General features: G+C 37.8%; 2 protein-coding genes across 2 annotated transcripts; one reads left to right on the forward strand and one right to left on the reverse strand.

The window, feature by feature from the left end:
- The first annotated feature begins 316 nt into the window (after window positions 1–316).
- LOC110640751 (zinc finger protein GAI-ASSOCIATED FACTOR 1-like) lies at window positions 317–3,509 on the forward strand. Its single transcript, XM_021792220.2, has 3 exons — window positions 317–734; window positions 1,264–1,660; window positions 2,162–3,509. Exons 1-3 carry the CDS (start codon window positions 557–559, stop codon window positions 3,276–3,278), a joined length of 1,692 nt encoding a protein of 563 aa, XP_021647912.2. The 5' UTR covers window positions 317–556; the 3' UTR covers window positions 3,279–3,509.
- Window positions 3,510–4,856: 1,347 nt separating this feature from the next.
- On the reverse strand, window positions 4,857–14,216 carry LOC110640724 (homeobox protein LUMINIDEPENDENS). The gene is made up of 13 exons (XM_021792163.2): window positions 13,678–14,216; window positions 13,175–13,202; window positions 12,551–12,681; window positions 11,911–12,350; window positions 11,736–11,829; window positions 11,560–11,653; window positions 10,925–11,048; window positions 10,787–10,838; window positions 10,666–10,706; window positions 10,495–10,577; window positions 9,009–9,443; window positions 6,653–7,194; window positions 4,857–5,997 (listed from the first exon to the last, which is right to left on the reverse strand). Exons 1-13 carry the CDS (start codon window positions 13,849–13,851, stop codon window positions 5,047–5,049), a joined length of 3,189 nt encoding a protein of 1,062 aa, XP_021647855.2. The 5' UTR covers window positions 13,852–14,216; the 3' UTR covers window positions 4,857–5,046.
- Window positions 14,217–14,264: the final 48 nt, after the last annotated feature.

Genomic DNA, 14,264 nt, shown 5'->3' on the forward strand with positions numbered 1-14,264 from the left:
TTCTATTTGAACTTTCATTTCTGAAGATATTTCATGCTAAAACGAAGTATTTTGTCACCACTGGTTTCTTTGAAAAAGATTGCTTGTGACAAAGACACAATTAATAGTAAGAATATTTTTTTTTAATATTATATTCAAAAGATATTACAGATTAATTAAGTGGTATTTTTTTTTAAATCTTAATTTATTATCACGATAATAGAAGTGCAATTACATTAGTACCCTCAATGTTGGGGATATTTGCCAATTGTCTCTTATGAACACTATCTATATAAGAATAAGGCCAAAGAAGACCAGGTTCCAAAGTTAGTGTTATAGTAGGAAAACAGGTAGCCGTTCCTCACCAGGAATGAAGGAGAATTCCCTGGGTTTTGTCTTCCTCTAGAGTGAGCATAGTCCTGATTTTATGTTCACCAAAGAACAAGTCCTCCCTTTTAGTGAAAGAGCACCAACAAGAAGAAAATAAAAAAAAGCTTGGAAAGAAACAAAGGGTTTGAAAAAGGACAGAAAGACAAATTAACTTGCTATAATTATCTCAATATTTTTTCATTTTCAAATGTCAAATATCACAGGTGATGAAGGGAGCTTCTCTTATCAGCAGCTTCAACAAAAGCAGCAACAGCTACAGAATCACTTCCATGGTTCCAATTCTGGGGCTACTAATAGCAATGGCTCAACCTCCCAGCAGCAACAACAGCCGGTCAAGAAAAAAAGAAACCTACCAGGAACTCCAGGCAAAGTCGATTACATCATTTGTGAATACTGATTATTTCTAGCTGGTACTTGTCTTAGAATCAAAAAGAGGATATGTTTAATTCTTTTAGCATACTAACAATAAATTTTTGTAGGATATATAAAAACAGTTCTTGACTATTGGAAATGGATCAGTAGTAAGTAGAAATAATAAAGAGAAAAGTGGATTTAAGTTGGCTTCATCTTTCTGTGGAATTAAAAGCTAAATTCTATCTTTTTTCTTGAAAGGAATAGTTGTTAATTATGTGAATTAAAAGCTTCAATTGTTGCTTTGAGATTACAATAATTGCTAACAACTTGCACTCCACTTTTTATCAGTCTCCTCTTGTTCCCCACACTGTCTTTTGCCATACAGCCATGATTTTATTTTACATGGAAAACGTTACCAAGAAAAGATCTTAATATTTCACTGTTTCTCGTTTCAGTCTCTACTTCTACTATTAAAAATAGCATTTTAAGGAATTTTTCTAATACCAGTTTAAATTTGATGCATATTTATGTGTATGTCAGATCCTAATGCTGAAGTTATTGCTCTATCACCAACAACGCTTATGGCAACGAACCGGTTTGTGTGTGAGATATGCAACAAAGGGTTTCAAAGGGACCAAAACCTGCAATTGCATAGGAGAGGCCATAACCTTCCATGGAAGCTCAGGCAAAGAAGTACAGCAGAAGTGAAGAAACGAGTGTACATATGCCCTGAGAAAACATGTGTTCACCACAATCCGGCTCGTGCATTAGGAGATCTAACAGGCATTAAGAAGCATTTTAGCCGTAAACATGGCGAGAAGAAATGGAATTGCGACAAGTGCTCTAAGAAATATGCAGTGCAATCCGATTGGAAGGCTCATCAGAAGACATGTGGTACAAGGGAATACAAATGTGATTGTGGAACCATCTTTTCCAGGTATTTTTCTGATGCATATATGTAAATTTAACATATATACTATGCAGTTTAATTCATGGGAAACGGGTCTATGTTTTGAAGATTGAACCAATTTTATTCCAACATAGATTATTTTCCATGTAGCCAACGGATTTTTTGGTGGCAAAAATGGTATAAATTATTCGTCCTGTACAAAAAAGAGCCATTAATGCTCAGAAACTGGCACAAAGGTGATTAATAGATGCAGAAAGGTAGCATCAGAAAGGAATTTCAAAAAAATAATTGTAATTATTTTCGCTTAATTTCCACATTTAAATATATGCTGTGAAATGGCCGACAAATTGATACACTTTTCCTTTTTGACATATATACCTTTTATAATTTTAACATTTAAATTTCAAGTCACAAAATCTATGGCCTATATCGCTCAGAATTGCAAATTTTGTAGTTTCTTATCAATATTTTTATCCCATTAATTGTCATCTAATCCTAATGTGATCCCACTGTTTACCAATCATGCAGAAGGGATAGCTTCATCACCCATAGAGCCTTTTGTGACGCATTAGCAGAAGAAAACAACAAAGTTAACCAAGGACTAATGCCTAACATGGGATCTAACTTGCAAACTCAAATGCCTGACATCATGTCCTCGATCCCCTTAACCAGTATCAATACCATAAGCACATCTATTGGAATATCAGATTTCAACAGTTTTGATCCCAAGAACCCTCTCAAATCCCTTCCTCAAGAACTCGTGCCAATGCCATTCAAGCCAATGAACATGGCTGCTGGAAGAGGCATGTTTTCGAGTAGCTCGGGCACTATCTTTGGTGGTCCAAGAAGCACTGCCTCTACTTCTTCTAGCCTACAGCTCAGTTCCAACAGCTCATCTGGGTACAATTATCTCCAAGATGCGAAAAATGGGTGCCAAATTTCAGGTTCGGCTCACATGTCAGCAACAGCCTTATTACAAAAAGCGGCACAAATGGGTTCAACTGCTAGTAACAGTATTAACTCTCCAATGATGCAAAAGAGCTTTGCAAGTAGCATGCCGGTTCCTGACCAGATGTCCTCTATAAGACCGCCATCTTATGGTGGGGTTCAGCAGCATAGCGCCACCTCATATGACCACTTTCCATCACAGCCTGAACAAACAAGCATGGTTGGAATCAATACTAGAGGGGGAGGATTCAATAATAATAATAACCAGCCATTGCAAAAAGGCCCACAAGAAGTGTTACAATTTTTTGAAGCTACTACAGGTAGTAGCTCAGGGATGAACGATATGGGAATGTTCAGTGGTATGGTCATGGGCATTGAACAAAACCCAGGGTTCATGAAAAACACGGATCATGAAGATAGTGATAATTCTAGCTTGATACATGGAAGAGCTGGGACGGACCGGATCCCGAGTGGACCATCAAGGTTCGCTGTTAGTAGTGGTGAAGTTGGTGACATGATGACTCGTGATTTTATGGGAATTGGAGGTTCAAGGACATCAAATTTCCATTATCATCAGCGACAGAGAGTGGAAATGGAAGCAATGAGCCAGCAGCAGAGAATTCCAATGATGAATCACTTTCAGCAACAGCTGTCACTTGGGGAATCAGCTATGGACAAACCCATTTGGGATGTTTGAGAAATTGTGCGTGTTTTTTTCCTTTTTTTTTATTATTATTTTTTTTTATCTTCCCCGTGTATCCATATAATCTGATAACGGAAGCAAAATTCTTACAATTGCGGAGGAGCCCATGCGGCGTTGACATCCGGTAATGAAGGAATATAATGGGCTTGGAGTTGAAGTTTAGGAAATGTCGAGAAGAGGCTCTGTATTTGTAGAATCTATGTGGCCTTGTGTATACCTGGCTAGTGGGCTTCTCCATGATACTTGAATAAGCCTATTGGCAGACATACTTCGGATTCATTATCTTTTTATAATCAATATTATTTTTTTTAAATATTGTTATACTTATATATATATATATATATATATATATATATAATAACTTCATTATAATGTCATTTATTAATTGATGAGATTCTGAAATACAATAAAAGGTTAATAAACATAAATTTAATCTAACGTGAGCCTCTTCTCTGTTTTTCTCTGAAGGGTGCTTTGCCTTTGAGGTTTTAGCCTTTCATCTCTGCCGTCAACTACGGCTACCCCTACCCCCTCTGGGCAGGGGTAGCTTTCCCCATGTCTAGAGTGTGGGTTTTCCCCTCCCTATCTCCAGGCAGAGTTGTGAATAACTTTTAGTTTCTTTTGCATTAGATCCGGCTTATTGGAGAGGGTAACTTGCTTCTATCAAGAGGAGAACCACTTTACGTTTTTAACTTGTTTGGTGAAGCAGGCCAGCTGTAGGTGAATCTGCATGTTCTCATTTAAAGAGTATGAGTGGTCTTCCTGAGGGGCTAACAAACCTTTGTCCAGATATGGCTATGAAATGATGAGAGGGAGTAAAAGTCAAATGGGTGGTATCTCTTGGGGTTGTGCTAATAGTCCATATGGCCGCCTGGAAGGCGCGAGTGAGTCGCCAAAGAGCTCTGCCACCTCTTCTCTCTGCCGATTAATGTTATGGTTTGTGGCCCCACCAACATAAGGGTTTGGGTGCTTTCTTTTTGGGTGCCTGATACAGCCATCTTCTCCTCTAGGGTTGATGAAGTAGAGGACTTTTTATCTTGCCTGTAACTTTTATGGTCCTCTTGTGCTTCTTTATGTGTTTGACTCCCTGGAGGCTGTTTGAAGATGTCGATGAAATTTATTGCCTGTTGCAGTGGTGGTGGCGATGTTATTTTTGTTGCTTTAGGCAATCTCTTCCAACCTAGTTTAGGGTTTTCTTGTTCCTTAGCTTGGGCTTCTTGTATTTGGGCTTAGCATTCATCTTCTAGTGGCTAGGTTTGGCTGTATTTGAATTAAGATCTTTTTAATACTTGGCCTTAGTTTACTCTATATGTTTGTATTGGGCTCTTTACATTTTATTTGATTCTCAGTAATATATTTGACATTCGATAAAAAAAATAAAAAAAATAAAAAAAAAACATAAATTTGATCTTCCAAGAGGTTTTATAACTTCAATTAAAAAAAAAAATTGTAGTTTATCCAAACAAATATTCCTTAATATTTTGAAGGCGATTTCCTACCTAGTTCTTGATTGGACACGGGCCCACCGAGCACACTCAACACAGATACAGGAAGGGTTAAAAAGAGAATACATAAATGAAAAGACGGCATCAATTCGTGACTATTGGATGCTTTTAGTCAAAACTCAATATCAATGGGAAGAGATGTCCACATCCCAACAATTGCAATTACAGCGGAATGTCAACCTCTTCTTCTCTCTCTCTTTGTTCCAAACCCCAATTCTCACGCCTAAAATTTCAATCCCATCCTCGTACATTTCCCTTTAACGCCACCTTCTGTTTCCGTTCCCGTTCCGGTTATTGTCCCGGTTCCCAGAATAATTCCGTTGCCTGGACCTATTATCAGGAGTATAATTCCACCTTGGATTCATTCTGGATCCCTGATAATTTCTTCCATGCATGTACTCCGGTGATCTAACAGGACTATTCTCCGGACTCCAAGACTCAAAACCCTCATCACCAGCATATTCATTTCTTTCCCAGGGAGGACCCGACTGCAGGTGAGGCTGTACAGGCCCCCTAAGTGATGCATCATAATTGGTTCGATTAACTTGAGACGGCGAGCTGGTAGCTAATCCCTGCCTACCTCTCCAGGAATCGGGCATTGAACCCATGTTTCCTGTAGATGGCCTAGAAGAGTGAACAAGAGCTGGCTCGGATATGAGAGGATGTGAATGAGCCGGTGTTGGTGTTGCTATTGGCATTGGAAATGGAACTGCTTGTCTGTCTGGAGTATTCATTGCAAAAGATACAATAGGAGCTGGTTTAACGTTGTTCACAGTTTCAATCCGCACTGAAGGCCCAGCTGTGGCTGAGAAGTTGTGTAAGTTAGGGCTAATAACGGGTAAATTTTTCGTGGCCAAGCCCATTTCTGAAACCGGTGTTTGTAATATTGAAGAATTAGTAGGGAGTGACTGATGTGACGGGAGAACCATAGAAGGTTGTCGGTTCTCAGGTATAGTGGAAGTTGTTTGAGGCCACGAGAAGGGAGGAATTGCTCCATATACTTGTTGGTGTTGGAGTGGTAATTGCAGGCTTGCTTGCTGTTGAGGCATGCTAATGTTCCTTGCTTGATTCTGAGACTGCACCAAGCCGGTGAGCTTATCTACGGTGGAAATGTAGGTAGGAACCCCCGGATCGGTAAAGGCAATTCTGTTCCCTCCTGAACCTTGCTGTGAAAAGGGATTCTTGGCATCTTCTGGTCTCCAGCCACTCTGCAAAATTTACAGGATTTTAAAAGGAAAAAAAATTATATCAGTATGAGATTTATAACCAGGAAGAGCATAATTATACTACCAATTTTGCTCTTCTACAAATACTTTTTTTTTATTACTATTTTTGGTTCTAGTGACGACAGGCCAGGTGAGGGGCCCACCATATATGCTACTACACCTAAGACATCACCCCGCCACTACCAGACCACGGGTTCATGATTCATCAGCCGCGATCCTCTGCAAATAACTTCCAATGGCATAAAGAAAATATAGAAGCAAATATTCATCAACTACGATTATAAGACACTAGCCACTAGCCACTAGCCACATTTCCCCCATTTAAAGCGATTACTCTAGATTAGGGCTGGATGGACTCACATTCTACCGCTCTTGGGAAAGTACTAAAACTAGTCAACTCCCAGGGTAAACCCCGGTCCCGGAATTGGCTAGGCCTCTTTCAAGTTTTGATACTTTCTTTTTTCTGAGCCCATTGTTAATTGACAGTTACCTTCCAGTTCCCTTAATTTAAAGCATGCATTCACATATTCATATAAACTATATATAATCCAGGGGAGCAAATCTCTCTGCCCCCAAGTAGTTGACAAAAGTTGAATGATTTGTGGCAAAACTTGTTGCATGGGCCTAAGTCACGCACCGTTCCAGAATTGCTCGAGGGAGTTGGCGATGGAAGAGAAACTTCAACCCTCTCCTCTATCTTTCCACTAAATCCATTTAAACAACTTGCTAAACCAGCCCCATTCCTCTTGATCATATCAAGCAGCTTCACAGTTTCCTCGGTTGATAAATTACCAGCTTGGCCAGAAGTCAGTGCAATGACCAATTCCGGATTTTTAAGCAATACAGCAAGCAACTCAAGGTCAGGCTCGGCAGCACCCCCACCAATAATTTGGGGCAAGGAGGGTGCCTGTGCAACTACTGTGTTGTTTACTGTATTTTCATTATGTGACACCTGTGTTTCTGCACCATCAGCATCAGGAGGTTGTTCAATTGGGATATCTGGGGTCAATGTGTCATCGTAGTCCATCTCACGGTCCCAAGGTTCCCTGGGATTAGATGGTATATCCTGGGCTGTCCTGTAGATGGTTTCAAGCTCTCTACGGTTTCTGTTTTTCTGACCATCAACTTCTTTACTATTCTCACCAATGCCCACTCTCCAGAGACTGTTCAGTTTGATTTCTGCAGAAAGGAAATGTGAACAAAACGCTGAAAAACCAGAGCATGTGCAATATGACAAGAAATACAGAAGGGAAATAACAGTGCAAGAACAAATCCAAAATGAAATGAAAACATTTTGTGCATTAAACACAATCAGTGAAAAACTTTTGACTGCACCATATACAGGCGGGATTCCCTGGGAAGAACTACATGTGAGGAGCATGTACAATTCACTGGTTTTGAGAGGAAAGGAAAAACGAAAATAACATCAAAGACGTGAAATAAGCTCAGGCACAATTAATCTGAATTGCGCCCTGCATGGTCGCCTCCTTCAGCTCGCCTTTCCACTGTTTGAAAATTAACCTAAAGTTCAGATGGTAATTAAGGCTTATTATACATGGAATTCAAACGTATCTCCATTAATTGATTCATGGAATTACTAAGATAAAAACAATATTTACTTTGCCTGGTAGTTTTACTGCTCCGCAGTGTAGCCAAATTTTCTGTGGGCCCATGTACTGTAGCCAAATATTATGGCCCCACACCGTTAAAACAGGCCTCTGTTCAAAAATAAAATAAAATAGAGCTGCTCTCCATGCAGTCCTTTTAATCAGTATTCAAAGCCAGATAGGCAGAAACGTGATTAAGCTCCAAGTTAAGAGCACAAACAACACTTACTACTGTTCAGCAAAGTGACGCGTATTCAATTACCAAACGCGGGCAAAATTTTTCAATTTTAAATTCCATCACATTTCATATTAAAGCAATTATAAATACAAGGTCCTCAGCAACCACGATATCCAATTTCATAACTGCACTCTGGAGCTAGCAAGTTTTGAGGCAAACAAGGTCGTTTGACAACAACATAAATGATATCTCTTGGCATTTTCCATCTTCAGTTAGGACACTAGCTGCAAACTGATGCATTGAGTGAATAAAGTTTTTCAATTTTTTACTTTTATTAAGGCACCATTATCTGAGTCTATTGACTGATTATCTGGTTAAAGCGTCAGCATTAGCATAGAATATGCTTTCTACTTTGATCCATTGTACCATTTCGATTTCTCAAGAAGCAACCCAAAAAGGTTGGTTACCGTTACATTTCTTGGGTAGAAGTTTGAATGTCAGAAAGCAACTAGCATGATAACAGGTTTTTTAAAGCTTTTCCACCAAAGTCAATTGGTATCTTTAATGCATTCAAGGACCATCCATGTGATCTATTAAAATTCAAAAGCTAATGTGATCCGGCACAATATGTAGGCATGAAATTGAATAAAGGGGAAATTGTTGACAAGTCAAATGTTGTCATAGCTCAAAATTATTACTAAGCAACAAGCAAGAGAGGAAGGGGAGGAGCCCACAATTTTCAAACAACCAGGTATCTGCACAGGGTGATCCAAGTGATTAATTTCATCAGATAAGAGACAATGCATTATATTTCTTGATTTCAGCAACTATTGACAGAGAAGAACCATATAGAAATTAAACAGGTACCATTTACTAGACTTTGAACTGTTATTCCAATTCTCTCTCTCTCCATGAAAGCAATATAGAAAAAAACAAAACAAAGGCCACAGAGGGAATGGGAATGAGGGCATTAGAAAAAACCTCAGCATCCGAGGTTGCATAAAACCAACCAAATATTTACAAAATGTGCAGGAATTACTTAGAAAATATTTTTCTATTGCTTAAAATTAAATAACTTTTTAAAACAGTATCCACTTTAAAAAGAGCATCCTCCTTTATCTGTAAAACATTATTGCAGATCTTTCCATACTATTATTATTGGCAAATATTTAAAGTAACCAATGAATAAACACCAAAAACAAATGTACCTGATGGTGTCTGCCAAGGGATCTGGACCCTCCTGCACAATTCTCCCAAAGGCTCCTTTGAATTCATTTTATGCTTTGGATCCAGGTGACCTTCTTGTTTATCAGAAATTTTTGGGGGAACTATTACAGGTTTTTCAGGTTCCCCAATCTTAGGCTGAGGAGGAATTTTAGATGCTGGGATCAAACTACAGAATGGAGTATTTGAAGGCTTATTAGAACTCTCTGTCTTCATACTATTAGCTCCATTAGATGAGGAACCAGTTTTCCCATGCTTTCCCTGCATGAATAAAGCACGCATTTTTGCCTTTTGGATATCATCAGTAGACATTGGGCGACTTTGACTGACAGAAACTGCTTTTGTGGCCTGGGGGCTTCTGCCAGCTGTTTTCTGGCCTGGCTGTTCCACAAGCTGAACTTTTCTGCGTTCTCTGGTATCTGGCACTAGCTAAGGAATGCATGTGGCAATTCAATCATACATATAAATATTAGAATGTTAATGGCACAAGCATCATTTAGGGGACTTTAAATTTCAATACAGCATCAGATTTACCAACTTCCTATATAAGTTGTCTCAACTGTGAGCTCTCTTTTTTTCATGTTTAAATTTCAGGCAATTGAAAAACAAATTTTTTTTCACAGCATCATGCACAAGCTCCAAAGGCCATCATATCAAAACATAAGTGATGGTGAATCAAATAAATGTAGCAGATGCCAGATGGAGTAGGGCTGGCTAAACCACTGCATTCTACTTAACAGATAAAAAAAGTGCATCTGATTTTATATTAGCTATGGGATCATCTAAGAGGATTACTTTGGTGTAACAGTAAAGTTATTCCATTTGTGACCTAAAGATCACGGATTCAAGCCACAAAAACAGCCTCTGCAAAGTAGGGTAAGGCTATGTACATCAACTCTCCCCATAGCCCACAAATGTGGGATGCTTTGTGCACTGAGACACCCTTTTTATAGGACCATCTAACTACACCATAAAACATGATGTCACAAACATCAAGGGACTTTGAACCTCTCAATTAACGATGTAAAGACAAGTTCACTAACAATAACCTTGCACTTGGAGATTGATGCAAATAAGGGAGTATTTGGTACGAGGTTAACAAGGAGCAATTGTCACCCTTTGTAACTTTTAACCCTTATTAATATTATTTGGATACTTAAAAAAGAATATGTTAACTTTTCACCTCATTAATATTTATGCCTTCTTGCGAGATTAAATGTTAACCTTGAGGGGCCTAGGTTAATAATTACCCTATTTAAAAGTTAATACTTACAAGAGTAACATTTAATCCCTTTTTTTTTAACCTTCTACCAACCACACCCTAAGTAGTAACATTGAAAAAGGCTTCATCCTTTGACTTAACAAATTATTATTTCCATAAATTTTTCCTTAAAAAAAGTCAAATGTACTACTGTTAGCTTTTCACAATTCAAAACATCAATAAACAAAAATTAAAAATATTGAGGATACGGGATACACCTAGGGCATGCTTCCTACTTGAATCATCTGTTGATGCAGTCAACAGCTTCAATGTTTGTGAAGGCTCTATTTTCCTAAACAGCAAATTTATGCTCAGTAACTCAACCAACGATAAAGATCCAACAGGTTAAATATCACCCAGACAAAAAAATAAATCTATACCTGGTATTTTCTGAACTTTCAGAAAGAGCAAGTACATCTTCCTGTAGTAGTAGACAATATAAGAAAACATCATATAACATTAAGTAAATTTTACCAAATATTTGATTTGTGAACAACTTACAGGATTACCAACATTAGGCTGCCATAATTCATTGCCCATAATTTCATCAATGCTGCAAGCAATTAGAACCAAAAAAAAAAAAGAGATTGATTTGATTGGAATTTGGACAAACGTTGAAATGTAAAGACATGGACTTACCTCTGCTTCAGTATCATCTCCTGCGCATCAATAGAAGATTTCACACCATTCGGCTTTTTCATAGCTTCTCTTGCAAATATTTTGCTCCATCTTGACAATAAAACTCTTGCCCTGTTTGATATGTCTGATCTTAAAATCAGATATATGAGATTCAAAATTATCACAAGGGGCATGAAGGAATACAACAAAAATAAAAAAGTGCATATTGTATATCATACAAAACAAAACTCTAGAGCACACAAAATTAAATGAAAATGTTAATAGTCACATATACAAACAACTGCCATAATAATTTTAAAAAAAGGACAATGCAGTCATCAAATTGGTGTTTTAAAACCTCAAAAGCGCCAGAAATCAAGAAAGCCCTACCATTCTTTTATTTATGAAATTCAAACCAAGCCACATGATTTACGCGTGTCCTTTGTTACCCAAAAGAAAGATAAACTGAAATTCTCTTTTTATTGAAAACATGACTCATTTAAGAAATGACACTCAAACAGCATAACCATTCAATGGTACCAATTATCCATCTTGGAATGAAACACAATTGCCTGATATAATGAAAGATATGATAATGAGAGAGAGAGAGGGAGTGCAAAAAATCACAAAAGACAAATCCTTGCACAAAAGTACACCTGATGTCCTGTAAAACCGCAGTTTATTAACACTGTGCAGTATGGCGGACATATGTTCAGGAAGAGCTCTATGCAAGGGTAGATGACAAAGAACCTGCATGCCAGCAAATTATTCAATCCTAAGCAAAGTTATTAGAAAGAACATAGTAAGCAAGACATAAGGAATGTAAATATGCCTTGAGGGCGACAAGAAGAATGCTTGTTTGTTCTTCAACAGCTGCTTGACTCAACCATGTAGCCAAAATCATGACACCACCTTTAGTTAAAAACCTGCAACATATAACAGAACAGCTAAATGACCAAGAGGGAAAAAAAAATGTTCTTAAATGCACAAAATGATTTGACAAATACCAATTTAGCACCGAGGGATTTTGTATTTGCAAGATCCATTCCATCAGTTTCACTTGCCCCGAGAATGTTTCTTCCTTTCTCAACCAAATGAAAATATTCTCAACAAAATGTTTGTCCGAGTCATTTAATCCAGGTAATACGTCACCCTGTGTTGAGCAAGATGGTGCTTCGTCAGCATTGGAAGGACCAGCAGGGTATATGGGATTCAGATCAGGACCAACAGAGTTTAAAGGAACAGGATCAGGATGGACAGAGTTTAAAGGAACAGGATCAGGATGGACAGAGTTTAATGGAGCCAGATCAATAGGAATCATAGGATCAGAGCTCGCTGAGACCCCATCTTGTGGCTCTTTACATGAATTTGTTCTAGCAGCTTTCTCTCTTGATAAATGGACTAGTTTCCTCACTCTTGAACGCTGGCTAGCAAAGAAATCTCGAACCTACAGTTAACATGACACCATTATATGAGCAATAATTAATACATATCCATACGGTATTAAATCAAAGTCCAGAAGAGGATATTAAAACAAATGAGGAAAGTGAATATTGCAACCATAACAGAGCAGTTAGTATAACTTGAACACACGCTTGTATGAGAAGAAGGTAATTTAGTCTGAAAATGCATGGAAAGGACAAACACCTGCGTGACAGTTACGCCAAATTGAGCACTTATCTCACGAGATTCCTTCTTGCTGATTGCATCTTTTATGGAGAAAACTGCTTGCATATACTTTATAGCCTTGGGATTTAACAAATCTCTAGGTCTTTTTCCTGAAAAATCAACAATCAAGTTAGATAATGGCCAAAAGCAGCAGAGGTTACAAAAAATCCAATGATAAATCTTCAGTATACAGAAGAAACAGAATAAGCAAAGGAAATGTGTTGACAGAGAGCGAAAAGGAGTCCATTAAAGTTCACATGATCCTCAATTGGCAACTAAAAATAAACAACCATCAAAATATATACATTTTGATATGATCAGAAGCCTGATTAACCCTCTATGCGATCTAAAGAGAATTTGATAGTTACATTTTACCACTCCATTTGCATGTATAGGATCATGAATTGGAAATAGTCATGACTAATGATACCAACATGTGAACATCAATTCAAAACAGGAAAAGACTAAGCTCCATATATATATACACCATAAGTGTTTAAAATTCTTTCAACATTGGTATCAATAAAGCAAATAGCCTATTGATTAAATGAGTAATGTTCGCAATGCATAATCATATGAAAGAATGCAAAAGCTAAAACTTACCGATTTTTATTGACATAGCGCCAGCTGCCTGCACATCATTTAAAAAAAATAAAAATAAAAAAAAGAAAGAAACATTGTATCAGTTAGAATAATAACAAATGGAAAAACCCATTCCTCATGACCAAAAGAATAACAAGAATCTTTCAAAAAAGTTCTACCCAATAGACACCTCATAAATTACAGCTTTCAAGATTTTACAACCCGATACAACTTGTGGCTTCGCATCTTTGCATGAGGCATTAGAATTGTGATCCTAATAGTAGCACTATCCAATAGGCTATACAAAACAATTATGAATTTATGGCACGCATAACGTGCAATTACAAACATGGTTTTGTCCCTCGGAACAAAAAAAATACTCGTGCAATTATACATAAACTGCTTCCTGTTGCCCTTTACTACTGTAAACTAAACAAATAATCTCGTAAACACTAAGAAAATAGAAAATTTCAAGCTTTCAATAGTTTTTTAGACATTTAATTCTAAATTACGATAAAACGCACCATCTCTTGAGATAGAGGATTAACGCCAGTGAGTTTGCATTGATTGACGACGATGCGTTGAAGTTGATCGATCTGACTGTGAAAAAGCTCCTTCTGCGAACCCAGAAACCTGTGAAACGACTCGACGGAGCTCCCAATCTCTATTTCTTCTAAATTCTCCTTCAACGCCTCCATTGTCGAAGTAGACGATTGAAGTCTCGAAGTTGGATATGCAAGAACAACGCATTACAGTACGGTGTAAAGAATTGACAATTTCAAACTGAAATAAATGTGTAATAGAGAAAACAAATGTTTGGATTAGGGTTAGGGTTACGTGATGAGAATGGGACGGATGGGGGAGAGAGGGTGCAATTGAAGCACCAAAGCAGCAAACAAAAGCCCGAATCGGCACGTGAGACGATGAGAGGAGTAAAAAGGAAAAAGCCACGCGTGCACTAGTACTGGCGGGCGCGTGAGCGATTCGACGGGGTGATTTAAATAATTTGACGATTGACCTAATCCCATTTTTAAATATTAATTAACAACAAAGATTAAGATGTTATGTGGATCGGCCTTTTTGCACTGAAGAAATTGATTAGAGCAAAAAA

Source organism: Hevea brasiliensis, chromosome 9 (genome assembly GCF_030052815.1).
Source record: "Hevea brasiliensis isolate MT/VB/25A 57/8 chromosome 9, ASM3005281v1, whole genome shotgun sequence".
NCBI classification, from domain to species: domain Eukaryota; kingdom Viridiplantae; phylum Streptophyta; class Magnoliopsida; order Malpighiales; family Euphorbiaceae; genus Hevea; species Hevea brasiliensis.

What these genes read in the sequence shown, in the direction of transcription:
- LOC110640724 (XM_021792163.2), bottom strand. Translation starts at nt 13,851, where the DNA reads ATGGAGGCGTTGAAGGAGAATTTAGAAGAAATAGAGATTGGGAGCTCC. An exon ending in GCGGTTTTACAGGACATCAG is followed by an intron (nt 11,049 to 11,559) that starts GTGTACTTTTGT and finishes TTTTAAGATCAG; the next exon opens with ACATATCAAACAGGGCAAGA. An exon ending in GCATGCCCTAGGTGTATCCC is followed by an intron (nt 9,444 to 10,494) that starts GTATCCTCAATA and finishes AGCTAGTGCCAG; the next exon opens with ATACCAGAGAACGCAGAAAA.
- LOC110640751 (XM_021792220.2), top strand. Translation starts at nt 557, where the DNA reads ATGTCAAATATCACAGGTGATGAAGGGAGCTTCTCTTATCAGCAGCTT. An exon ending in AAACCTACCAGGAACTCCAG is followed by an intron (nt 735 to 1,263) that starts GCAAAGTCGATT and finishes TGTGTATGTCAG; the next exon opens with ATCCTAATGCTGAAGTTATT. An exon ending in TGTGGAACCATCTTTTCCAG is followed by an intron (nt 1,661 to 2,161) that starts GTATTTTTCTGA and finishes CCAATCATGCAG; the next exon opens with AAGGGATAGCTTCATCACCC.